Source organism: Ovis canadensis, chromosome 6, assembly GCF_042477335.2.
Source record: "Ovis canadensis isolate MfBH-ARS-UI-01 breed Bighorn chromosome 6, ARS-UI_OviCan_v2, whole genome shotgun sequence".
Classification (NCBI taxonomy): Eukaryota; Metazoa; Chordata; class Mammalia; order Artiodactyla; family Bovidae; genus Ovis; species Ovis canadensis.
The window spans coordinates 37,775,576-37,801,008 of record NC_091250.1 but is presented as its reverse complement, the minus strand read 5'-3'; the positions used below and the strand labels follow the sequence as shown (position 1 = coordinate 37,801,008).

At 43.2% G+C, this 25,433-nt stretch overlaps 1 protein-coding gene across 3 annotated transcripts in view; it reads right to left on the bottom strand.

Moving 5' to 3' along the window:
* Positions 1-1,783: 1,783 nt before the first annotated feature.
* The window catches only part of BDH2 (3-hydroxybutyrate dehydrogenase 2), a 28,072-nt gene continuing 4,422 nt past the window's right edge, over positions 1,784-25,433 (bottom strand). For all 3 annotated transcript variants that reach the window (XM_069593592.1, XM_069593593.1, XM_069593594.1), the window contains 8 exons: positions 24,910-24,988; positions 22,867-22,963; positions 19,812-19,920; positions 11,173-11,233; positions 9,878-9,991; positions 5,090-5,148; positions 4,416-4,508; positions 1,784-2,123 (listed from right to left, as the gene is read on the bottom strand). In XM_069593592.1, coding sequence (XP_069449693.1) covers positions 2,070-2,123; positions 4,416-4,508; positions 5,090-5,148; positions 9,878-9,991; positions 11,173-11,233; positions 19,812-19,920; positions 22,867-22,963; positions 24,910-24,988 — 666 coding nt within the window. In that variant the 3' untranslated portion in view covers positions 1,784-2,069. The remainder of the gene's footprint in view (positions 2,124-4,415; positions 4,509-5,089; positions 5,149-9,877; positions 9,992-11,172; positions 11,234-19,811; positions 19,921-22,866; positions 22,964-24,909; positions 24,989-25,433) is intronic.

Sequence of the window (25,433 nt, the reverse complement as noted above, 5' to 3'; positions counted from 1 at the left end):
GCAACGGCCAATTTTAGTCTCCAACAGCCAGAAACCATTCATTCTTCTTTCTTAGGCCCTCACTTGCAGAGAGAAGGATGAACCTGGATTCCACCTAATAAGCATTTAAAGTGACTATATTCCTAAACGAACTCTTACTCTCTGAAAGCTTGCAAAAGTTTCCTGTGACACCCAGCTTCCTCTTAGGACAGGAATGAAATATATTTTTCCTTTTCTTTCAATCGCATGATCATTGATGTGTCACCCAATCTGATTAGCACAGCTCTGGAGAACATTGAACTTTTGGACTAGTTTTTGCTTTTTTATTGTTTATAATGTTCTACAGTTTACAATTGTGAGTTTCCTTGGTGGCGCAGTGGTAAAGAATCTGTCTGCAATGCAGGAGACACAGGTTCGATCCCTGGGTGGAGGCGATCCCCTGGAGGAGGGAATGGCAACCACTCCAGTGTTCCTGCCTGGGAAATCCCATGGACAGAGGAGCCTGGCAGGCTGCAGTCCTTGGGGTCACAAAGAATCAGACAGGCCTTAACAACTGAGTAGGCATGCATGCTTATAGTTATCTCTGAGAAAACAAATTCTGAGGGAGCATTTGTTAATATTTAGAATCCATTTTGTAGTATTCATCATGTATTTATTTAGAATTCATGTTTTCATAGCTTACATATAATGTATAATGACTCAGAGCATTAAGTATAGTTCATAACATACTTAAAAGCTTCAATGTTCCATTACTTCACTTGATAATAAGTTATAATATTCTGATTGCATCAAAAGAAACCCAAGTTATTTGGCTCAATTCTGTAATTTTACAAAGCAGAAGACTAAAATTGAATGACCTGGGTTCTAGGTAAAAAACCAAGCTATATGTGCTCCAGTAGTGGATACCTGGACCAGACCCCTAAAGCAAATCTTATCATCAGTGGACTCTTCAGGCAGGCTAGTCAAAATATCCTTTGCTGTCAGTCAGGCTTAACTCACCCTCATCAACTGCATGTTCTGCTTCATACATACAATTTTAACCTTTATTTAACCTGTTATTGTCCGTTTCAAAATTTTCCTTGTTAATATTACAGTTATAAGGAGAAAGATTAAGAATCACTGCTCGTTTACTGAGATCTGTAGGTGCATCACACATATCATTTGGTCTTCTGAGCTAACAACAAATAAAGCACGAACATAAAACTCTAAAACTAAAAGAACAAGAAAAAACTTCTCTCTAGTAGTATGTTATGGAATTATTTTCTATGGATTTATATTGAAATGTTAATTTTCTTTAGTTTTATTTGTTTCTTGTTATATAATTCATTTCTATTTATTCATCGAGAAACTGTTTCTAAGTTTCATGTTCTCTTATCTGCTATGTCAGAATTTGGTGAGGAAATCTATACTTAATCTAAAAAATATCCTTCAAACTGGAAATATGGTAAGTTAGTTAACTATATGTTTATTATGCCCATGTCAAATATTACTTTTTTTAATAAAGATTTTTTAGTTAGACTAAAAAAAGTAGTAAGAAAAGTGATGGCACCCATTAAGTATAAATATCTATAATTATTTTTCTTTTACATAACAGATCAACAATATGTAGTCCTGAACCTAAAACCCTTTAAGTGTTGGCTACTGAGGCCAAATTCCTTTATACCTTTGGTGTTCATTTATAATGGTGTAAAATTTTAAAATGAGTACCCACATAGAGATCAATGCAGAACTGTACAAAAATATCTGAATGATGGAAAATAGAAATAAAATAGAAATGAATACCATTTAAAAAAAACACCAACTATTTTTCTTCATATTCACATTTTAATTTTCACATGCTTACAAATTGAGACTTATTCTTAAAATATTTTTTTTTGAGTTCATTATCTCACCAACCTACAATGATTTCAGAACAGACTAGAAAGAGATTAATGTATTTAAAGACTCAGATACTTGTGAACATCATCAAAGGTCTTGTTTTCATTAATTTGCCGTTAATTGGAAAGAGAGGTTGGGTGAGTTTTCTTCATAAGCAGGTTCACTGTGGTCAGGAAGGGCCCGCCTTCCCAGCAAGGAGACCCTGACTGAAATCACAAACTCCAGCCTCCATCAATGATGACAGGATTACCCGTGACGTAGGCAGACTGCAGTGGTAAACACAGGAGACCAAACAGTTAGCCAGGTTGTGTTTCTTCAGTTTTCCCGACTGAGACAGCTAAACAGTTTATTCTCATAGTACTAGGAAATCTCACTTAACAAAGAGAAGTTAGAATCTGAATTAAATTCCAGATGATTTAAAACTGCTGCGTGTTCTCATGATCTGGGGCTAACTGGACTCTTGCTGGTGTCTGAATGCATGTCACATTCTAAGAGTGTTTGGTATCAGAATCAGAAAATTAAAATTCTGTGATACAGAGCCACTCCCTGAATTAGGATAAAGCATAGGCTAAAATAGTGCATTTTCATTTTGAAACTCAGAAGTATTCTAAACTAGCTGAGTTTTATGCCACTAATAAACTTTTGAACATCATCAAGTATGTCAGTCATAAAGTGGTCATGTCAATCACCAAACAGAACTTTGTTTAAAAAGATGCACATTTAGTTAATCAATATACCTGGCTAATTCCAGGAACTGACTAGCACTAAATATATTTTTTAAATTTATATGAGTAATAATTACTATAATCTGTTAACCAAGAAAACAATTTATGCTAGTTTCAGACATCTAAATCTGTACAAAACTAAGGGATTTTAAAAGTTTCTGGTTTTTTTTCCCACAGAATTTTTATTTTTCCAAAGAATTAAAGCTGAAGTGATTCTTGTGGTAGAGATTCGGAAATATTTTAACTTAAACCTTTGGATAATGGATAAATCAAGACTCAAATCTGTGCTCTTAGTTTTGAATACATCTGAAACCTAAAATAATGGAAGAGGTAGGAAGGAAATGACATCATAACAGGAGTACAGAGTGTTGTAAAGTACAATATATGAAAACTAAGCATATAAAGTATTTAAATGAGTGGGTTAGTAGTCACTCTACCAAGAAACAACCCCCAGTTTCTCTAAGTTTTTTTTAAAAGGCAGGCTGTCTGATCACATATGGACCCTTCAGGAACTTTTTAAACGGCAAAGGTGCTTTTGTTGTGTATTCCAAGCCAGAGTGTCCCCAAATATTTGCTAACCTAAGCTCTGGCTAAATCAGGGCAATTTAGCTTATCAGCAGTACCCCCAGATCAAATGAGCTTTTCTGAAGACATGGATTCAGAGAGATCAAAAAAGTCAATATACTGGTTCCATTACGATCTGTCCAGCAGTTTTCTCAGCTATGAAAAACTGCTACAAATAGTTCTGAGAAGTAGTTACTGCTCTGTCACTGAAACATTTCAACCTCTGCATTTGCCACATTCACCAACTACCGGATGTGTACAAGTTTCATTCAGGAGATGCTGACTGATCAGTAACACACCTCCTTACTCCCACCTACCCCTGCTTTTCTTTTTTTAGTTTCCTGGTTGGTTATTACTCAAAGGCATAAAACACAGGGGATATTTTTGTGCTCTATACCTTATAAGAAATATTTCTAACAAAACAGTTTCTGTTTTCACAACTGTATGTCATTGGTGGCTCAAATGCTAAAGCATCTGCCTACAATGCAGGAGACCCGGGTTTAATCCCTGGGTTTAGAAGATCCTCTGGAGAAGGGCATGGCTATCCACTCCAGTATTCTTGCCTGGAGAATCTCATGGACAGAGGCTACAGTTCATGGGGTCGGAAAGAGCAAGTAACACACACACATACACACACACAAAATATACAGCAGCCAGTAAGGAAGAAACTGGTTGCTAAATACATGCAAAGTGGAAAGAGACAGAACTATGAATTTCCATACATGAATATAAACAAGTAAGAATTCATAGGGGAAAAAAGGAGGATGTAGGGGGATTCTTCTAAACAAATCACTGATAAAACTGAAAGCACCAGATGCTAATTCTTTGCCTCCTGGACACAAATCTGATTTACCCTTTCCCCATTTTACCTGAAGCTCTCACAGTTTTGGAGGTTCACTGGTTTGATTTACATTAAATCATTGCTTAATCATTATATTGTTTCCCAAGTTGGTAATTTTTGAAAAGAATGATAAAATTGAGCAATTTAATTTTAATTAAATTGAGCAATTTTAATTTTTTTTTCAATCATTCACCACTTCATTTGCTATCAGATTTAGCAACGTGTAAAGCTGAACGAGGATGAGTTGGTGGCTGAGGTCAAAGTGACCTTAATTACCAAGCAAATTAAGTCAGCACCTATCCCTACTTTGTAAATGCAACGTCTTAGCACCTGCATGTGATCACGTCCTAAATTACATTATTTTGATCAGCAAATTGTGGCCAAACGTGATTGAGGATAATGAACCCCCCTGGAAGAACAGTGCTTACTTCATCAGAGGCCAAGTACACGCAGAGCAGGGCTACTTCTTCTGCAGTTGCGAATCTTCCTGTTTTCTGTCTCTTTAGGAAATCGCTCAGTGCCTGTAAGCAGAAACCATATCGGACATCAGCGATGTGAGCTGAACTGTGAATGCACCTGCAACACCTTTAGGAGGTCAAAGGCAAGAGGAATCTACAAAGGAACCGCCGACTTGATTAAGCACGCATGATGCAACATACGGGACAGTATCATTATTGCTAACATCACTAACAGTAGACCAAACAGGACTATGGTAACTCCCAAGCTACTCAAACTACGTTTTATATTAAAACCTATAGACACTGTGACGGATCAGAAAGTTAGTACTAAAGAAGAGGGCGTTTTTATGTTTTTTTAAAATGTGGTAAAATGCACATAATATACAATTTAGCATCATAACCAATTGTAGTTTACAGTTCAGCAGTGTTAAGTACATTCACATTATTGTGGCACAAATCTCTAGAATTCTTTTTATCTTGCAAAACTGAAACTCTATACCTATAAAACAACTTCTGACCCACTTTCTCCCACCCCCTAGCAACCACCCTTCAACCTTTCTGTCTCTATGGATTTGTCTACTCTAGGTAAGGAAGCGGCATTTTTTTAAGCCACAGGATTTAAACATTTAAAACAGTAGCTATACCTCTTCAGGATTTGGTCTGGCTTGTATTCTTTCTTGCAGAGATGGGGTATCAACTGTTCCTAAATAAAAGGAAGGCATTCAGCTTGGTTACTTACTTAGACTGAAAAAGAAATTGGCAATTAAACTTTAAACTTGCTTTCTGTATCATTCAATGATCAGTGAAATTTTTCCTCATGACTTGGAGTGACAATTTCCCCTCTACCTGCCTGCTCTTTTATTTAACAGTCTTATAACTTCTTTAATAACGTTTCTATGATTTTCAAAAACACAAGCTATTCTTCTTTGTCATACTAGGCAGGGACTCTTGGTGAAGCACCCAGCATTCCCAGGAAGTACTTTGGTCTCATCACATTCACATGATACTTTATGGCTAACTTAAGTGGCTCTACATTTTCCTCATTATCTTGAAATTCTCATTGGTTTCAAATTCCTATTTTAACCATTGTTTCATATTTCTTATTCAAAAAATATAATGTTAAGTTATTTTAATTAAAACAAGAAAAATAAAAATGACTATAAATGTTTAAATTGTGAGCAGCAATGAAGATCCAGCACAGCCATAAATAAATGAATTAAAAAAAATTTTTTTTTAAATCCCAGTTAGTTCACATTCTGTAGAACAAGTTCCCAGGCATTTCTGTTAACTTCTGTGATCTGCAAATTCTCTTTACAGGGCCTTTCTTCTGCTGACAGTACTCCAGGAAGACCATATGATCCTTCTAAGGTCATAAAAAAATGACCTCACAGTCACAGCCTCAGCTCCATCCTTAGACCATGCTCCTGGGCGTGTCATGGATTGGACATTTGCTCGGAAACAATTTCTTTCTTTTGGACATTTTTATGGGGGTATGATTGATTTACAATGTTGTGTTAGTTTCAGGTGTATAGCGAAGTGAGTCTGTTATACATGTACATACATCCACTCTCTTTTAGATTCCTTTCCCTTACAGGCCATTACAGACTATTGAGTAGAGTTCCCTGTGCTATACAGCGGATCCATTAGTTATCTATATTATATAGAGTACTGTGTGATGTCAGTCCCAATCTCTCAGTTTATCTCCCTCCTTCAGAACCAGAATCTCAATTTTATTATCGTTTGCCATTTCTCTGGAGAGGCTTCTTGCTGTTTAACAGCCCTGTCCTTAGCTTGCCTCTCTGCTCTCACATTTTACTGTGAGCGGGCGGAACCTTCTGCAGGCCAGATGGCTGCTGCCTCGGCTACATTGTCTGGCTCATCAAGAACATTTTCCACACTTCACAGTTACTGCAGGCAATAGTGTTGATGAAATTTCTTGCACCACATAACACAAATCTCTTTGTATCCAATTTCTGATGATATTTTCCTCACTTCCCTCATCAACAGCCTCCTTGGAGTCCACAATTCTACCAACGGTGTGCTCAAGACAACCTCCTCAAAATTCTCGCTGCCCACTGGGGCAGATGCACACCATATCTTACATGTGACCGGTATTAATGACCAAGGGTTTCCTTTGTGGTTCAGACGGTAAAGAATCTGCTTACAATGCGGGAGACCGGGGCTCGATCCCTGGGTCAGAAAGGCCCCCTGGAGAAGGAAATGGCAACCTACTCCAGTATTTCTTGCCTGGAGAATTCCATGGACAGAGAAGCCTGGTGGGCTACGGTCCATGGGGTCGAAGAGCTGGACACGACTGAGCAACTCACACGTGAAGGTTGAGCGGCAAGCCTAGTCCTCTCACTCGATTCCAGCCACCTGACTCCACTGAATCCCTACACAGACTGAATCCCTGCCACCATCCACACCAGTCTGGTGTTGAAGTGTTGTCCGTCAGTAACACCCCAGACTCTCATTCCTTGTCACATTTTCTTCTGTGACTGGCTCAGTGAGTCAAAGCTAGTTCCCTGTCCCAGACAGTGTGAGGATATATTTTCCAGTCTTCCAAAAAGTCCAGCTTTAAAACAACCACATTTTCCAAATCATTAGACATTTTATTCCGCTGGGTAAATGGCACCAAGAATAGCCAACAATATCACCAGTGTGTATGAGCAAAACTGTGTCTCTCCTGTCAGATCCTCCTCTTTCTTTTCTTAAAACAACATTTGTTTATTTATTTGTTTTAGTTGTGGCACATAGCATCTTCAGTTGAGACATGTGGGATCTAGTTCCCTGACCAGGGATCAAACCTGGGCCCCCTGCAATGGGCATGCAGTGTCTTAGCCACTGGACTGCTGGGGGAGTGCTGATCCTTCTCTTGGCTAGTGTTACTTGAGTTTACCTTTCTGGTCCAAGAAAAATTAAACAGAACACTTCAATCATGGAAATTCTGCAGCTCGAAGGTTACTTGGTAGCTTCACCCCTTTTATCTAATAAGTCAGTGGTTTTCAGCCAAGGGGAGACCATGAAGGATGAGATCAGAATCCCCTGTTGCTTTCCAAACCATACACAGTGTTCCCCATCAACTCCTTCCCCGAATTCTGGCATGCCCCTCGGGTTTGCAAAGGTCCAACGGATAACTGTGAAATGTTTCTCCTCCCCACCTCCCAACAGCAGTTGTGAACTACCAAGAGAAACTTTGATTCTGGACATGCAATACTGAATTCGGTTTCAGAGAGGAAGTTGGTAATTCCTCTTCAGCACCCTGAACCGGCCGACCTCATTTTACTGCACTTTGCTTGACTGCACTTCACAAGTACTGCCTTTCTTACAAATTGAAGGTCTTTGCAATGCTTCTCTGAGCAGTCTACTGGCAGCATTCCAGCATTTCCAATAACATTTGCTCACTTCATGTCTCTGTGTCACATTTGGTAATTCTTGCAATATTTGAAACGTTGTCATTATTACTGTATTCGTTTCTTTAAATTAATCAATTTTTTAATTGAAAGATAACTGCTTTACGGAACTGTGTTTGTTTCTACCAAACACCAACATGAATCAGCCATAGGTATACATATGTTGCCTCCCTCTTCTGTGGGAGGGAACCACCTGCCATCTGTGATCAGTGATCTATGCTGTTACTGTTGCAAAAGGATAATGACTCACTGAACACTCAGATGATGGTTAGCATTTTTTAGCAATAAAATGTTTTTGAATTAAGATATACACATTGTTTTTTTAGGCACACTGCAATTGGGTGCTTAATAGACTGCTGTATAGTATAAACATCAATGTCCTTTCTACTAATAAGAATTTCTCCTTTTTTCCTCTCCTTTACATGAGGGGCCAGCATACTTTTTAGTCAACAGTGAGACAGAAAGTATTTTTAGCTTCGAGAACCATTTGGTCTCTTATAACTTCTCAGCTTTGACTTCAGCATGAGAGCAGACGTAACCAGTACAGAAGCAAACTGGGTGGGATGTGTTCCAATAAAACTGTGTTTACAAAACAGGTAGTGAGTCAGATCTGGCCTGTAGACCACGGTTTGCTGACCCTCTCTGTATAGCGTAAGTAAAGTCACTCAGTCGTGTCCGACTCTTTGTGACCCTGTGGACTGCAGCCCACCAGGCTCCTCAGTCCATGGGATTCTCCAGGCAGGAATACTGGAGTGGGTTGCCATTTCCTTCTCCAGGGGATCTTCCCGACCCAGGGATCGAACCCGGGTCTCCTGCATTGGAGGCAGACACTTTAACCTCTGAGCCACCAGGGAAGCCAAAGGAAGGTGTTAATCCCTCCTTTTTGTTTATGGGCCACCCCAGGTGACTGACTTGCTTCAGTGGCATCCTGTGTCCGAAGGCTCCTTTTCCTTCCTGCTGTGCTGGGAGTACAGTCTACTTTTCACCTTTTCTCTGACAAGATCATCCTGGCCTGCTTCCAAAACACCAAGCCGAGGCTAGTTATAGCTCTTAATCACAGGGTTTAGAATGGCCCCCATCCACACAAGTAGCATTTAAATATTTTGCATTTGTTAAATCAAAATGGCATCATTTATGCTAAAGCCCATGATACCAAACCTGTATTTAATGCCTAACCTAACTGCAGTTTCAGTCTTTACCAGAAATAGAATCTTAATCAACCAGTCTGGAATTTTCTGGTATTGGCCTCGTGGGCCCTCTATCCTCCCAGAGGAAGAAGAGGCAATCTTCATGCCATCCCCTCTTCCCTAGACTAGAACAGGGCTTCCCAGCTGGCGTAGTGGTAAAGAACCTGCCTGCCAATTGCAGGAGATGTAAGAGACGGGGTTTCAATTCCTGGGCTGGAAAGATCCCCTGGAGGAGGAAATGGCAACCTACTCCAATGCTCTTGCCCGGAAAATCCCATGGGCTGAGGAGCCTGGCAGGCTTACAGTCCTTACGGTCCCAAAGAGTCGGACATGACTGAAGCAACTTAACATGCACACAGCCTAGAAAATCCTTTTCTTTTCTTTTTCCAATGACGTCTTTGCCCCATCCTCCTTTCTATAAATACTTTTATTCTGGAGTATAGTTGCTTTACACTGCTGTGTCTGTTTCTGCTGTACTGAGAAGTGAACAGCTATACGCATACATTTCTCCCCTCTTTTTTGGATTTGCTTCCCATCAGGTCACCACAGAGCAATGAGTTGAGTTCCCTGAGCTGTATGCTAGGTTCTGTTTGTACACAGTAGTAGATATATGGCAATCCCAGTCTCCCAGTTTGGCCCACTCTGCTTTCTTCCCCCTGGCGTCCGTATGTCTGTTCCCTGCATCTGTGTCTCTATTAGCCCAGCCTCCTTTTCTTTTGAGCTTTGCCCAGTGACAACACAACCTGTGGTAAACTAGCCTACACAGGCGCCTTTCAGTGGCAGCCAGGAGGTCAGAGAGGTCAAGTTCACAGTCCCACAGTGCCCAGCTCACCTGGACACACACAGTTGCAGCGGATACCCTGCTGGATGAAGTCTGCAGCCACGGACTTGGTGAGGCCGATCACCGCCGCCTTGGTTGTGCTGTACACGCACCTGTTCACAACGCCTGAGAAGGAAAGCACGTGTCAGTCACTCAGGCGTGTCCGACTCTCTGCGACCCCGTGGACCGTAGCCTGCCAGGCTCCTCTGTCCACGGGATTCTCCAGGCAAGAATACTGGACTGGGCTGCCATTCCCTTCTCCAGGGGACCTTCCCGATCCAGGGATGGAAACTGGGTCTCCTGCACTGCAGGCAGACTCTTTACCACTGAGCCGGCAGGGCATATCACGCCTGAGAAGGAGGGGAGGAAGAAATAACAAGCACACTCTCCACTGCTTCCTCACACTCCACCCTTTCAAAAAACTGATATCAGCTGTTCTCCATTCATAGGGCTAGTTTCTGAATCTGGGGACATAGTATCATTGTTGGCACAATTCAGGTGAGACTTCTGTGTTGACATGCTACATTTAAGTGAGAGCTGTAGCCTTAGCTTTTCATCATCAGTTGGTAGAACCCTTAGGTGGATTCCAAAAAAAAAAAAAAAAACAAAAACAAACTAGGATAAATCAAAGTGAAACAAAACACAATTCAAACAAACCTATTTCTTTGTATTCCTCTCCCAGGAGGGCTTACTGTGTATCCTTGAAAGAAGGAATGTTATCTCAGCAGTAGCTCCTTCATCCTAAACTCGAAAATCCACCTGTACATCATGCATCATCTCCATGTCTGCATCACAGACGTGGATGCAGCTTGACCTCTCGCTCAGGGCTGGACCACACGTCTTTGTGCAGCTCTGCCCAATCCACAGGCAGAGGTCCATCTCTGGTATCATGAGGGCACTCTGCGCAGAGCTATGTTGTAATCCTATCAACGCTGCAGAAGCCGTGTGCTTCCCCACCTCTCTCCCCCTTTGGGGCTGTGGATTCTCTGGGGTCAGGGGCATCTAGTGGATGTTCAGTACATCTTTTTTGATTAATTAAATGGATAAATGTTTCCTTCCCCCATTTTGATCTTCATTTCTATATCCATTTAGAGGGAAAAAAGGGAGGGCAAAGCAAGCAAACTTTAGTTCCATGATTGGTTCACATTTAAGGCAAAAGGCTTGGTGCTTAATTCCAGTAAAAAAAAAAGCAGTTTTGAACTCATGTGTGGGTTACATGATCTCTGCTATGCTTGTTCCCCAAACCCTTAAACTCCTGAAGATGTGCCAGTCTGTGGGGCATGGTTCCCAGAGGAAGACACGCCTACCTTTGATGCTGGAAGCCACAGAGGACATGTTGATAATGTTGCCAGATTTCTGAGCCAGCATCTGCCAAAACAAAACAAAGACAAAAAACCCCCCCAAAACATGCTATTCTGTAGGTTAAAAATTCTACCTCTTTAAAAGATGTACATTTGGTGCCTTCCTGGTGGCTCAGTGGTAAAGTATCCACCTGCCAAGGAAGAGAAGTGGATTCGATCTCTGCTCTGGGAAGATGCCGCGTGCAGTGGAGCTACTAAACCCACGCACAGCACCTTCTGAGCCTGTGCTCCGGAGCCCAGGAGCTGCAACTCCTGAAGCCCACGTGAGCTAGAGCCTACCGTGTCCTGCAAAAGAGAAGCCCCTTCAGCAAGAAGCCTGTGTGCAGTGACCAGAGTGGCCCCCGCTCTCGGAAACTAGAGAAATGCCCACGCAGCAACAAAGAGCCAGCATAGCCAAAAATAAGAACCAAACTAAAAGATGTGGTGGTGGTGGTTCAGTCACTAAGTTGAGTCCGACTCTTGTGACCCCATGGACTGTAGCCCTCCAGTCTCCTCTGTCCATGGGATTCTCCAGGCAAGAACACTGGAGTGGGTTGCCATTTCCTTCTCCAGGGGATCTTCCCGACCCAGGGATTGAACCCAGGTCTCCCACACTGCAGGCAGATTCTTTACCAACTGAGCTACGAAGGAAGCCCAGACTAAAAGATGTACGTTTACTTATAGTTTGCAGAGATACCTTATTAACTGTTAACATTAAGCATCGGGAAGCAGCCTTAACGGTCTCACCCAGTCACTCCCGGCAACTGACGGCCTGTGTACACATCGTCAGGAACTTTACTTAAGGGGTTACTGCCTTCCTGGGGCACAAGAGCATCAGCAAGACTACGAAGGAACCCTGAGCTAAATGAAAGGCTGATGAATGTTAATGTTACTGTGTGTTCCTGATGGAAAACTCTTACCATTTATCACATTCTTGTGGACTACCTACTGTGGTCAGGTACAGAGTCACGACCAGCGATTCTAAGACAGACAACTCAGTCCCGGCCTGCCTGTAGAACTACCAGTCTGATCCAAGTAGCCAATACAACCTGCAGCAGGAATGTTATCTCAGCAGTAGCTCCTTCATTCTAAACTCAAAAATCCACCTGTACCATCGCACGTCATCTCCATGTCTGCAGAGTCCAACACAGAGAAGGAGTGGGATGTGCAGAGAAGGAGGCAGCCTAGGTTGAGGGGCACACAGAGGATGGCTGATGTTTTGAAAGCTAGAATATTAGTTAGAAAAAGAAAAGAAAAGGGTATTTTGAGGACAGTAAACAAAAAGACTGTCACAGAAGTGGGAGGAAGGGATGAGTACAGCTGGAACAGGCTCCTCTGTCCATGGGATTTTCCAGGCAAGAATTCTGGAGTGGGTTGCCATTTCCTTCTCCAGGCCCGACTCAGGGATCGACCCCGGGTCTCCTGCACTGCAGGCAGATTCACATGGGTACCCACCCATGAATGTTTGAGGGGGAAGAAGTGAGAGTGGAGAGAATGCCTGTCTAATGGGTGTTGCAGCAAAAACAGCAATGAAGATTTTCCTCTGCTGAGAACAAGGAAAGGAAAAGAAACAGTGACCAGACTGGAGAAGAAACGTAAACGGGCCTGAAAGAGTTAATCACTCTCAGCTTAACCACAACAGTTACTAGCCTGTACCTTACAAAACTAACCAGACACTATGTAAATTACAACCTGCACCTTCTGCCCCTTAACTCTATGTAAATTACATCGTGGACCAGGTGCTTACCTTCCCCCTTCTTTTGGAGACTACCCCTTGCAGCTTTTTGCATTTCAAAAGAGGGCCACAGTACGATAAACCACAGAGAAATGGACCTGATTACTGGACTGCCAGGCCCAGTTATGGGCTACCTGATGCCAGCTCTGACTGTTTTGAAACCAGAAAAAGAATGCAACACTCTCACTACTTTGCTCCTTATCACACACCCCAAACTGTGAGCCCAATCTATGTGATCCCCTCAGATTCCGCATGCGGGGGGCACAGTTCTTGAGGTAGTGGCCTGCTGTGTTCTCCTCTTGACCCACTGGGGATTAAAGCCATTTTCCTACTTTCTCCAAGCTCTGTCTCCGTACTTATTTATTCCACATCAGTGGACAGAAAGTCAAGATTTTGGTGGTAATATGGGCACTAACATTGAAATCAGAGGGTGTGGGGATGGCTGTGTGCAACAAGGAGGAGATGGTGAAGAGTCAGAAAAAGTGCTGGGGGAGATGGAGGACACAGGGAGGAAAACCGGGACATGCTCTGTTATGAAAGGCAAGTACACAAAGAGTTTCTACGGGGGAGTAGTCTCCGTAGGCAGTGGAAGGGCTCTAACAAAGGAATCACTTCCGCTGGGGCAAGTCTCTCCAGCAGCTTCCAGAGAGGTGAGGAATGGAGAAGGCAATGGTTCAATGACCCAGAAATGAGTTTGCCAAGATTTTCTGTTTCCTTCTGGCAGTTTTACTTTCTGTTTTGGTGCTGAGCTACTAACTGCACTTCAGAGCACCAAGTCTAAAATAGCCATAAGGTCTTATGCTGGATGGACTACAGGGATACGAGGAGAGGCTGAGGTGACCCAACGAGGTCAGGTTTGCAGAAAAAGAAAATATTCAACAAAACTTGTGTGTCTATAAAGAGGAGTCCTCGTAATAAAAGACCAGGATAATTAGCAAAGTATAATGGGGAAACAGTGGAAACAGTGTCAGACTTTATTTTTGGGGGCTCCAAAATCACTGCAGATGGTGACTGCAGCCATGAAATTAAAAGACGCTTACTCCTTGGAAGAAAAGTTATGACCAACCTAGACGGCATATTCAAAAGCAGAGACATTACTTTGCCAACAAAGGTCCGTCTAATCAAGGCTACGGTTTTTCCAGTAGTCATGTATGGATGTGAGAGTTGGACTGTGAAGAAAGCTGAGCACCGAAGAATTGATGCTTTTGAACTGTGGTGCTGGAGAAGACTCTTGAGAATCCCTTGGACTGCAAGGAGATCCAACCAGTCCATTCTGAAGGAGATCAGCCCTGGAATTCCTTTGGAAGGAATGATGCTAAAGCTGAAACTCCAGTACTTTGGCCACCTCATGAGAAGAGTTGACTCATTGGAAAAGACTGATGCTGGGAGGGATTGGGGGCAGGAGGAGAAGGGGACGACCGAGGATGAGATGGCTGGATGGCATCACTGACTCGATGGACATGAGTCTGAGTGAACTCTGGGAGTTGGTGATGGACAGGGAGGCCTGGCGTGCTGCGATTCATAGGGTCACAGAGAGTCGGACATGACTGAGCAACTGAACTGAACTGAACTGAACAGTGCTGAAAACTAAGCCTTAAAATTATTTTTTTTATCCATTTTAGCAAATAACATAACCTGCTTTAATTAATTTTCCCAGTTTCATCAAGGTATAATTGAAACGTACAATCCATTTTTAATATACGTGGAATACATGTGCTGTGCCTGCTCAGTCACTTAATTATGTCTGCGTCTTTGTGATGCCATGGACTGTAGCCCACCAGGCTCCTCTCTCCGTGGAATTCTCCAGGCAAGAATACTTGAGTGTGTGCCCAGTCCCTTTTCTAGGGGATCTTCCCAACTCAGGGATCGAACCTGCGTCTCCTTTGTCTATTGCACTGACAGGTGAATTCTTTACACTGAGCCACACAGGAGGCCCATGGAATATAGGTAGCCCAGTTGGGGCTTCCTGGGTGGCTCAGTGGTAAAGAATCCACCTGCCAGTGCAGGAGACAGACACAAGAGACGTGGGTTCAATCTCTGGGTCAGGAAGATCCCCGGGAAAATGGAATGGCAACCCACTCCAGTATTCCTGCCTGGAGAATTCCACGGACAGAGGAGCCTGGTGGGCTACAGTCCATGGGGTCACAAAGACGCAGACATGATAACATGATTGAGCACACACACACACAGACACACACAGAGTTTAATTTATAAAGATGGACTATTGAATAAGTTCAGTCTCCGATCTTCTGAAATGCAATAAACTCCCCAGGCAGTATTTTGGAATACAGTCACCTGGGACATGTTACTGCTGCCCTCTAATCCTTGGACTATGCATTTAGCCCAGGTCTGCCGGCTGATTCTAGAACCTACAGTCCTTGCCTTCCTCCCATGCTGCCTTCTCACCACCAGCTCAGCACCTGCGGTCTTGCTGTGAACGCTCCTCTCTGCCAGGTGTGACAATAAAATGAAGTACCTGGACACGGTTGTGCTGTCAAGCATCGACTTCTCAGAGACTCAGGCAGGTGCTACGAAGATCTCTAAAGAGTCCCTCTAGCTCTGTCTAGTTGGCCCTACCATGAGCTCTTCTGCCCTCCCTGACCAGAGCTCAGCTCCTAAATTTGGCAGACCTTGGCTTGTCTTCAGTGATTCCATGCCTGACCTCTACCCGGACCGACAACCGAGATTCATTTCTTCATCCAGCAAATGTCTGCTCAGCCCCTCAATGTGTGAGGGACTCGTCTAAGATTCAGCAAAGGAGGAAGACCCCCCAAATAGCCAAGACACTCCCAGATCCTTGCTGTAATGGATCTTCTCTTCTGATGGGCGGGCCTTGGATTCTGCACTGACCTCCTTTCACAGTATCTTTAATTTGTTCTCTGCTTTTTCAGTGCTCTTTTAGTCTTGGAATGGTTTTCTGTATGCTTATTCAGGAACCCTGGAGTTCATGGGGTCGCAAAGAGTCAGACACGACTGAACAACAACAATAACAATTTATGAACAAAAATTCCCAGTATTATTCCTGTTTTGACCACCTGACCTTACAAATCTGCCGAGACTCCAAACTCTGGCTTCCCCTGGAAAGTTCTAAGCCGGCACATGTGCATCATAGTTAAGGAACATAATTACGGCTGGAAAGGACTGTGGGATCTGTCACCCTCATTTTAAATAGAAGAAACAGATGCTGAGAGAGTGTCATCTCCCAGGTCCCGTGGCGACTCAGGGGCAGAGCGCAGGCCTGCCTAAGGTCTTCCGACACCTGATTCCAAAACCCCGGGTCAGGCCCGTTAGGGTCACGTGAACAGGTGACGCCTTCTGATTTCTCATCCCAGTCACTAGTATCTCTTGGGATTTTTTACACACGAGTGTCACTGGCTCACATGGATTATTGCTAAGTTGCTTTACCTCATAGGCAAACTCACTAATTTGGAAGGTAGCATTTGATATTTTAAAAGTTAACTCTTAACAAGTCTGAGTTTTGGCTCCCACTGTACCCTGCAGTGACACCCTTCCCAGTGTCTGCCAGACCTTCGGTGCACAGATGTGTTGCCGACACGCGCGACAGTCTTATCCATCTGACCTAGGCTTCCTCTTTTACCGTAGCCTCAGCTTTTCCTCCGACCCTGTGTTAAGGATCAGTCTTCAAGAAATACACTCCAGTTCAGATTCTCATGAACTCCAAACAGGCACACACACACACAAAAAAGCAATCCTGGGAATTCCCTGGTGGTCCAGCAGTTAAGACTGCATATCCACTGCTGGGGATGCAGGTTTGATCCCTGGTAAAAGGCGTGCTGCGATTCGTGGGGTCGCAAAGAGTTGGACACAACTGAGCGACTGAACTGAACTGAAAGGGAACTAAGATCCTGCATGCCGTGTAGTTTGGCCAAAAAGAAAATAATAAAAGGAGGAAGTTTTAAAAATGTGTATATTTTAAAAATTTGCTAGTTCAACATTCCATGTGTATGTTAGTTGCTCAGTTGTGTCCGACTCTTTGTGACACCATGGACTATAGCCCACCAGGCTCCTCTGTCCATGGGATTCTCCAGGCAAGAGTACTGGAGTGGGATACCATTTCCTACTCCAGGGGATCTTCCAGACCCAGGGATCGAACCCAGGTCTCCTGCATTGCAGGCAGATTCTTTACCAGCGGAGCCACCAGGGCCAATCCAAAGATTCCTTCTAGACACTAAAGAAGTAGATTTAAAAAGTTCCCTCATTACTAAATCAATTTCTCCAATTTTCCTTTTAGCTTACTTCTGTATCTTTCTTGATGTTAGGCTTAATGTCCGCAGCAAAGCATCAGCAACTGTGTTGCCATCAGAAAACTCATCTCCCGCCCTGGGCTGGGGCAGCATTCACTGTGTCAGTCACCTAACCCAGCTGGGGTGGAAGAGAGGGGCAGCTCTGCTGCATTTCAGTTCAGTTCAGGTCAGGTCAGTTGCTCAGTCGTGTCCAACTCTTTGCGACACACCAGGCCTCCCTGTCCATCACCAACTCCCGGAGTTCACTCAGACTCATATCCATAGAGTCGGTGATGCCATCCAGCCATCTCGTCCTCAGTCGTCCCCTTCTCCTCCTGCCCCTAATCCCTCCCAGCATCCGAGTCTTCTCCAATGAGTCAACTCTTCACATGAGGTGGCCAAAGTATTGGAGTTTCACCTTTAGCATCAGTCCTTCCAAAGAATACCCAGGACTGATCTCCTTTAGAATGGACTGTTTGGATCTCCTTCCAGTCCAAGGGACTCTCAAGAGTCTCCTAGAGGTTGCTCAAACTCATGTCCATTGAATCACTGATGCCATCCAACCATCTCATCATCTCATCCCCTTCTCCTCCTTCCTTCTATCTTTCCCAGCATCAGGGTCTTTTCCAATGAGTCAGTTCTTTGCATCAGGTGACAAAAATATTGGAGCTTCAGCTTCAGCATCAGTCTTTCCAAAGAATATTCAGGACTGATCTCCTTTAGAATGGACTAGTTGGATCTCCTTCCAGTCCAAGGACTCTCAAGAGTCTTCTCCAACACCACAGTTCAAAAGCATCAATTCTTCAGCACTCAGCTTTCTTCACAGTCCAACTCTCACATCCATACATGACTACTGGAAAAAACATAGCCTTGACTAGACAGATCTTTGTTGGCAAAGTAATGTCTCTGGTTTTCAATATGCTATCTAGGTTGGTCATAACTTTCCTTCCAAGGAGTAAGTGGCTTTTAATTTCATGGCTGCAATCACCATCTGCAGTGATTTTGGAGCCCCCCAAAATAAAGTCTGACACTGTTTCCACTGTTTCCCCATCTATTTCCCATGAAGTGATGGGACCAGAAGACATGATCTTAGTTTTCTGAATGTTGAGCTTTAAGCCAACTTTTTCACTCTCCTCTTTCACTTTCATCAAGAGGCTTTTTAGTTCCTCTTCACTTTCTGCCATAAGGGTGGTGTAATCTGCATATCTGAGGTTATTGATATTTCTCTCAGCAATCTTGATTCCAGCTTGTGCTTCTTCCAGCCCAGCATTTCTGCATTTCACTAGGGTTCAATTTACAACCCTAAACTGAGCCGGTTGTGTGCAAAGTCCACCTCGTTCATTGTCTGAGCCTGTGCTCTCTGCTACTGCTGGCTCATAAGCTCATCTGAAGTCAATGTTTTTCATATTTCTGTTCCCCTCCCCCAGAGCACCTAGTGTGGCACTCTCAGTTGAAAGGCACTTAATGCTTGTTTGTAAAATAAATTAAAAACAGTGATGAGTTGTGTGAAGGCTGGTGAATGCAAGGGCAGCAGACTCAGGAGGAATACTCTCTCTTTAGCACACGCTGTCTCTCACCTTGCTGGCACCTCTGTGGTTCGGCTGAAAGCAGGAGTGCAGAATACTCAGGGTACAGAAAAGCAATGAGAGTGTGCCCAGACACTGACGCTCAAGAAGGGGCCCAGGACTTACCTGGTGGTCCAGCAGTTAAGACTCTGCCAGCCAATGCAGGGGACAAGCAAGGACTAACCCCTGGTCTGAGAAGATCCTACATGCCGCAAAGCAACCAAGCACGTGCGTCACGGCTGCTAAGCCAGCGAGCCGCCATTACTGAAGCCCGCACACCTAGAACCTGTACTCCAAAACGAGAGAAGCCCCCACAACGAGAAGCAGCACAACTAGAGGGTAGCCCCAGCTCGCTGCAACTAGAGAAAGCCTGTGCACAGCGACAAAGAGTCACTCCAGCCATAAAGAAAGAAAGGAAAGAAAGAAGGGGCCCAGCTTCTAGGGTTCAAATCCTGGCTCTAACCACTTCCTAGTTGCATGGCTAATTATTTGACTAGTCACATGACCTCAGGCAAGTTATCTAACCCCCCAGCTTCATCCCTCTGCACACTGGACGTGATAAAGCAATACCTTTCTCATCAGGCTGCTTTGGGCCCACAAGCCCCCTTGTTGTCCCAATCCCTGGAACTCAATCCCACATAGCTGAACAGTCAGCTCCCTCACTTCCCTGGGACATCTATGAAAGTTACACTTTTCCAGTGAGGCCCTCCTGGACCTCTCTGATAGCCTAGCATCTTTTTAGTTCATAGTACTCACAACCATCCCACATGTTATACATTTATTGGATGACATATGGTCCCATCTCACCTCTCAAACACAGGACTTTCATTATAGAGAGGACTTTGTTTAGCTCTCTGATGCCTTCTTCATCTGAAATGCAGCCTGATAGCCCTTGAGTGAATGAAGTGGAAAGGTAAACGAGTTCATTTCTATTAAATGTCTTGATATACATGTTCAATTCAGGTTAGTCAGTATGAGAGCTGTTATCAGACTGGGGATCCTCTCTGGATGTCCAGTGTGGAGGCCCACTTATGCTCACGCTAGCGATGCTGGTCACCTCACCTTAGGAAGAAAGGCCTTGATCATCAGGTACATGCTGCGGACGTTGAGGTTCATCGAGAAGTCCCAGTCTGTCTCCTCACAGTCCAGGATGGTTCCGTGATGGACGAAGCTGGAGGAGTGATTAAGCAATGGAGAAGATGATCATCCTAAAAAACTCCTATTGAATTTCCTTATCCTTTCCACTGTTCTTTATTGGCTTGGACCATTGTCCCTTCCATCACCAAGACTATTAACAAGTCAAACCTAGTATCGCTTAGCACATTAGGTGAAGTATTCTAACAACATAAGCTAAAAAAGTTTAAGACCATAAACTTCTTTTAAAAGAAAGCAGGAGTTTGGAAACTAAGAAACATAAGAAATTTTATACCAACTGCACGGGAAAATCACTGTCATTAAAAATAAACATGGATTTCTTGATGGTCCAATGGTTAAGAATTCAGGTTCCAGGGCAGGAAACGGGGGTTCCATTCGTCGGCAGGGAACTAAGATCCCACATGCTGAAGACAACCAAGCCCGCTTGCCTCAAGTAGAGAGTCCGTGGGCCTCAATTCCTGCATGCTGCAACTAAGACCTGATGCAGCAAAAATAAATAAATATTAAAAAACCCCCCCAAAACCCAACCCCAAACCAAATAACACGCTGCATAACCATCATTTCAAGAGCAAGAGCGCCGCCTGGTGGCACAAATTTAACATTCTCAGTTCAGTTGCTCAGTCATGTCCGACTCTGCGACCCCATGAATCGCAGCACGCCAGGCCTCCCTGTCCATCACCAACTCCCAGAGTTCACTCAGACTCATGTCCATCGAGTCCGCGATGCCATCCAGCCATCTCATCCTCGGTCGTCCCCTTCTCCTCCTGCCCCCAATCCCTCCCAGCATCAGAGTCTTTTCCAATGAGTCAACTCTTCGCATGAGGTGGCCAAAGTACTGGAGTTTCAGCTTTAGCATCATTCCTTCCAAAGAAATCCCAGGGCTGATCTCCTTCAGAATGGACTGGTTGGATCTCCTTGCAGTCCAAGGGACTCTCAAGAGTCTTCTCCAACACCACAGTTCAAAAGCATTAATTCTCTGGCGCTCAGCTTTCTTCACAGTCCAACTCTCAGATCGATACATGACTACTGGAAAAACCATAGCCTGGACTAGATGGGCCTTTGTTGGCAAAGTAATTCTCTGCTTTTGAATATGCTGTCTAGGTTGGTCATAACTTTCCTTCCAAGGAGTAAGTGTCTTTTAATTTCATGGCTGCAATCACCATCTGCAATGATTTTGGAGCTCCCAAAAATAAAGTCTGACACTGTTTCCACTGTTTCCCCATTGATTTCCCATGAAGTGATGGGCCCAGATGCCATGATCTTAGTTTTCTGAATGTTGAGCTTTAAGCCAACTTTTTCACTCTCGTCTTTCACTTTCATCAAGAGGCTTTTTAGTTTCTCTTCACTTTCTGCCATAAGGGTGGTAACATTCTCAAGGGAAATCAAAACTCCAAGGAAAATTTCCCAGGCAAGAATACTGGAGTGGGTTGCCATTCCCTTCTCCAGGGGATCTTCCCGACCCTGAGGTCTCCTGCATTGTAGGCAGATTCTTTACCATCTGAGCCATCAGGGAAATCCATTAAAAAATAAATAAAAAACAAATGAGAATAGAATGCTTAACTACTACTTCAAGAGCACCCTCTGGTCGCACAAATTTTACATTCTCAAGGAGAAATCTAAACTCAAGGAAACAAGTCTCATCTCAGGGTAGCAAAATAGTGCCCCTACTGTACAGTTCTAACATATTGAGCAGACATTGCAGAACAAAGCAAACCTTTAATATAAACCTCACTCTTTTGAAGTCACATTTCCTCAAGGAAGCTTTCTAAACACTTGAGTGCTACTCGATTTCACTGTCCCCTGGACCAAAATTATGTAATTAATTATAAAAGATTGTTGGTTCTGACACCACTGTATTTCCAGTTCAACTGAATGACAGCAAGAATCACACGCTCTATTTCTGTATCCCTTAGGTTGCTGAACACTTAACAGATGCTCAAAAACTAATTTTGCTAGTTGTTTTTTCCACAGTTCTGCGTATATCCTCATGAGGGATGAGCAGGTTATTTATAAACCAGATCATCACAAGTTGTTGCTATAATTTAATTTCCATACATTGTAACATTTGATAAACTATGAATGCAGAGGTTTTTTTTTTCCACTCTGAATCATGATTAGGTAGAACCACAAAACTATATTAGAACGTTCTAGGATTCTTCTACCAATGCAGGGGTATAAATGTAACACTACCTAAGAAAAGTGGGACATCTGGAAGGTATCTACTGAGATGCTATTTACTCACATCTACTGATACGCCTGAGAAGGGAGAGTGGGTTCCAGCTCACTGAATCTACATGGCTGCAATCACCATCTGCAGTGATTTTGGAGCTTCCAGTGGCTGAATCTACATGTAGCTGCTCCAGTTCTAGCTTACGTGTGTAGGTCAGGAAGCTTGGTACCACCCCATGATGTTCAATTAAGTCATTCTCTTTATGTTGTGTATAAAGGTACAACGTGAACCTTCTTTTGCTGGGATTGACTGTCCCAATAAGAAACACTGAGCTTGGGAGGTATAAAGAACTTGCTAGAATGTGCCAAAAAACTGGGGACATTCACATTTCAATAACCTGAGTACTTGGCTTCTGGTAAATGTATTCTGACAAGGGGTCATTTTAAAGACACTCTATGGGAAAAGTTTTTCATATTATTTTATCAGTCCTAGTGGAGCATCAGTGACAAGTCCATTGGCATGAGCCTGGTACCAGTCCTGAAAAGAGCAATGGCTTTGTGTTAGTGCTGGTGCCTTGAGTGACCCTAACTGCCTCTAGACCCCAAGCCTATGTCTATGGATGTTTTACTTGCTGATCTTAATTGTAATAAAAATTCTGTCCAAAATTTTAGTCATATTCCCCAAGGAATATATTATGGTTCACAATGAATAATTTTGCTTTATCAAAATTCTTCGTGTGAAAGTTGCAGAAAGCTTTCTGTAAGAAGAGTGAAGTGAAAAGTTGTGAATTACCCAGCAACATTAAAGAGAACATCAAGTCTCTCAATGTCATTGGCAAACTGGTCAATTTGCTTCTTCTTTGTGACATCAAGGACCCGAGTGTGAATACCTGAAATATAAAACAAAGGGTGCTATTTGCCTGTATTTGCCTGTAATAAAGGATGCTTAGCCTTGAAGATTCAGCTGTTTCCAAGTATGACGATGGTAATATCCATATAGTAGGCTTTGTAGGATTGCTGCCCATTCGTAGGGTCTTCATAATCTTAAGACTATCAGTAAAAATCTTGAAGTCTCCCCATTTGACCTCCCAATAACACTTCTCTTTCTTCTTCCCCTTCTCTCTAGTCCATAAATTGAATGATAAAGGTCTTTTCTGAGTAAAGACTTCACAGTGACATGGGGACGATCAATAGCAGGTGCTTCTCAGTAAGCCAGCAGTAATCGCTGTGAGTCAGCTCATTTCAGCCCATTCTTCCCCCCAGAGGGCAAGTCCCTGCTACAGGGATGGTGGATTCTGTCTGTGTGAAGAGTAAAGGCAGGGACGGTGGATAAGGTGTTGTTTTTACTTGTGTACTTTACCTTTATGTTAATCCTATTATTTTTCAGAAATAACTCTGCTGGCCAAAGGTATCATCACTTATTTCTGGACCAAATTACAAGGAGAAGAAATGAGAGCCCAAAGGGATGAAACACTTGAAAACTGGCCGCAAGAGATCTGGCATGGGGGTGTGAGAGATACACACCGCACCAGCTATTCAAAAACCCCTGAACGTTCTCGAACGGAAGCAGCAGTCATTATTTTTATGTTTTTTTTTTTTAAATAATACATGGTTCATTATTCTCTTTTGGATACAGAAAGAAAAGTTTATAAACAGAAAGGGAAGACTGAAACCGAGGTTCAGAAAGGCCTGCTTTCTGTAGGGCTTTTCTATTCCAACAGCTTGATTTGTTGGAATTACAATTCAAGATAGTCTTGTGCAGTTAACTAGGTCAGTGAACTGATCTGTGTTGATCATGGAACCTGTTCTATTCAACTTCTAAATAAGTGCTCTGTTCTGATTTCTTTCCGAGTCACCCGAAGCTCTCTGATGTTGGAGTTAGGTTCAGTGTGGTGTATGTAGTAAGTGGTAGAAAGAAACTGTTAGTCGCACATGACTGAGTGACTCTCTGCAACGCTGTAGACTGTGGTCCACCAGGCTCCTCTGTCCACGGGATTCTCCAGGCAAGAATACTGGAGTGGGTTGCCATTTCCTTCTCCAGGGGATCTTCCTGACCCAGGGATAGTACTTGGGTCTCCTGCAGTGCAGGCGAATTCTTTACCGTCTGAGCCCCCAGGGAAGCCCATAGTATAAGGGGTAATAAACACCTGAACAATTTCTTAGCGTCTCTGGCCATGATATGTAATGTTAGGGCTGAGCTGTTTCCAGTATAGCAGCCTCTGGCTGCATGTGGCTACTGAGCCCTTAAAGTGTAGCTAGTCTGATTGGAAACATGCTGTGAAGTGTAAAATACACACAGGTTTCAAAGATTTAGGAAAAAATGTAAAATACCCCATTAATAATTTTGATCATGAGTACATTAATATTATAGTATTTTAGATATATTGAGTTAAATAAAATATATTCTTAAACTTTTCACCTGTTTCTTTTAACATTTTAAATGTATATTTTACTAGAAAAAATTATGCCTATGACAAAAGTCATGTTTCTCTTGGACACTGCTGCCCTCAGAGGAGGGGGGCTCAGAAGTAAGAAGCTGTCATAATGACTGTTAAATGGTCACAGCCGACTTCATAATTAGCTATTGAATCCTTTGACATGTTGGATAAATAAAAAATTTTAAGTGTGCACCTTAAAAACTTTGTTCATACATTTAAGTGTATAGATTTTTGTCTGCAGGCTCACAGAATACAAACTGGGTATCAGAGAATCTGGCTTTAAATAGAAGGCCAGTGGAGCTGAACAGCTAAGGAATTTTCTTTCAACATGTAAAGTGCTAATGCTTTATAATCCCCTGTAGACGCCAATGTCAAAATCAAGATATGGAGGTGCTTACCTGGGTACTTTTCCAGTTCCTGAAGTTTGGATTCATTGATATCTGTGGCTATGACTTTGGCACCTTCTCTTGCAAAAGCCTGGGAGACACAATGCACAAATGAACCCTTTGTTTACTTGGTTAAACTGCTCTTGTGAACCGAGTCACTTAGCCTCTCCCCTTTATCTTTCTGTCGCTATTATTTTCCCATGAAGTAGGTGAAATTTCACACTCCCTAGTCTCACCTCGTTCTTCACATTTTTAACCAGTTTTATCGTTAATTAGAACGATGTGTCATACACTGTGCTTGTCAGTTGACTTTGTCCCTTTGTGTGTGTGTGGTTGTGCTCAATTGCTCAATCATGCCCCATGGACTGTAGCCCACCAGGCTCCTCTGTCCATGGAATTCTCCAGGCAAGCATACTAGAGTGGCTTGTCACTCCTTTCTCCACGGTATCTTTCCGACCCAGGGATTGAACTCGAGTCTCTTGAGTCTCCTGTTTTGGCAGGTGGATTCTTCACCACTGTGCCACCTGGGAAGCCCG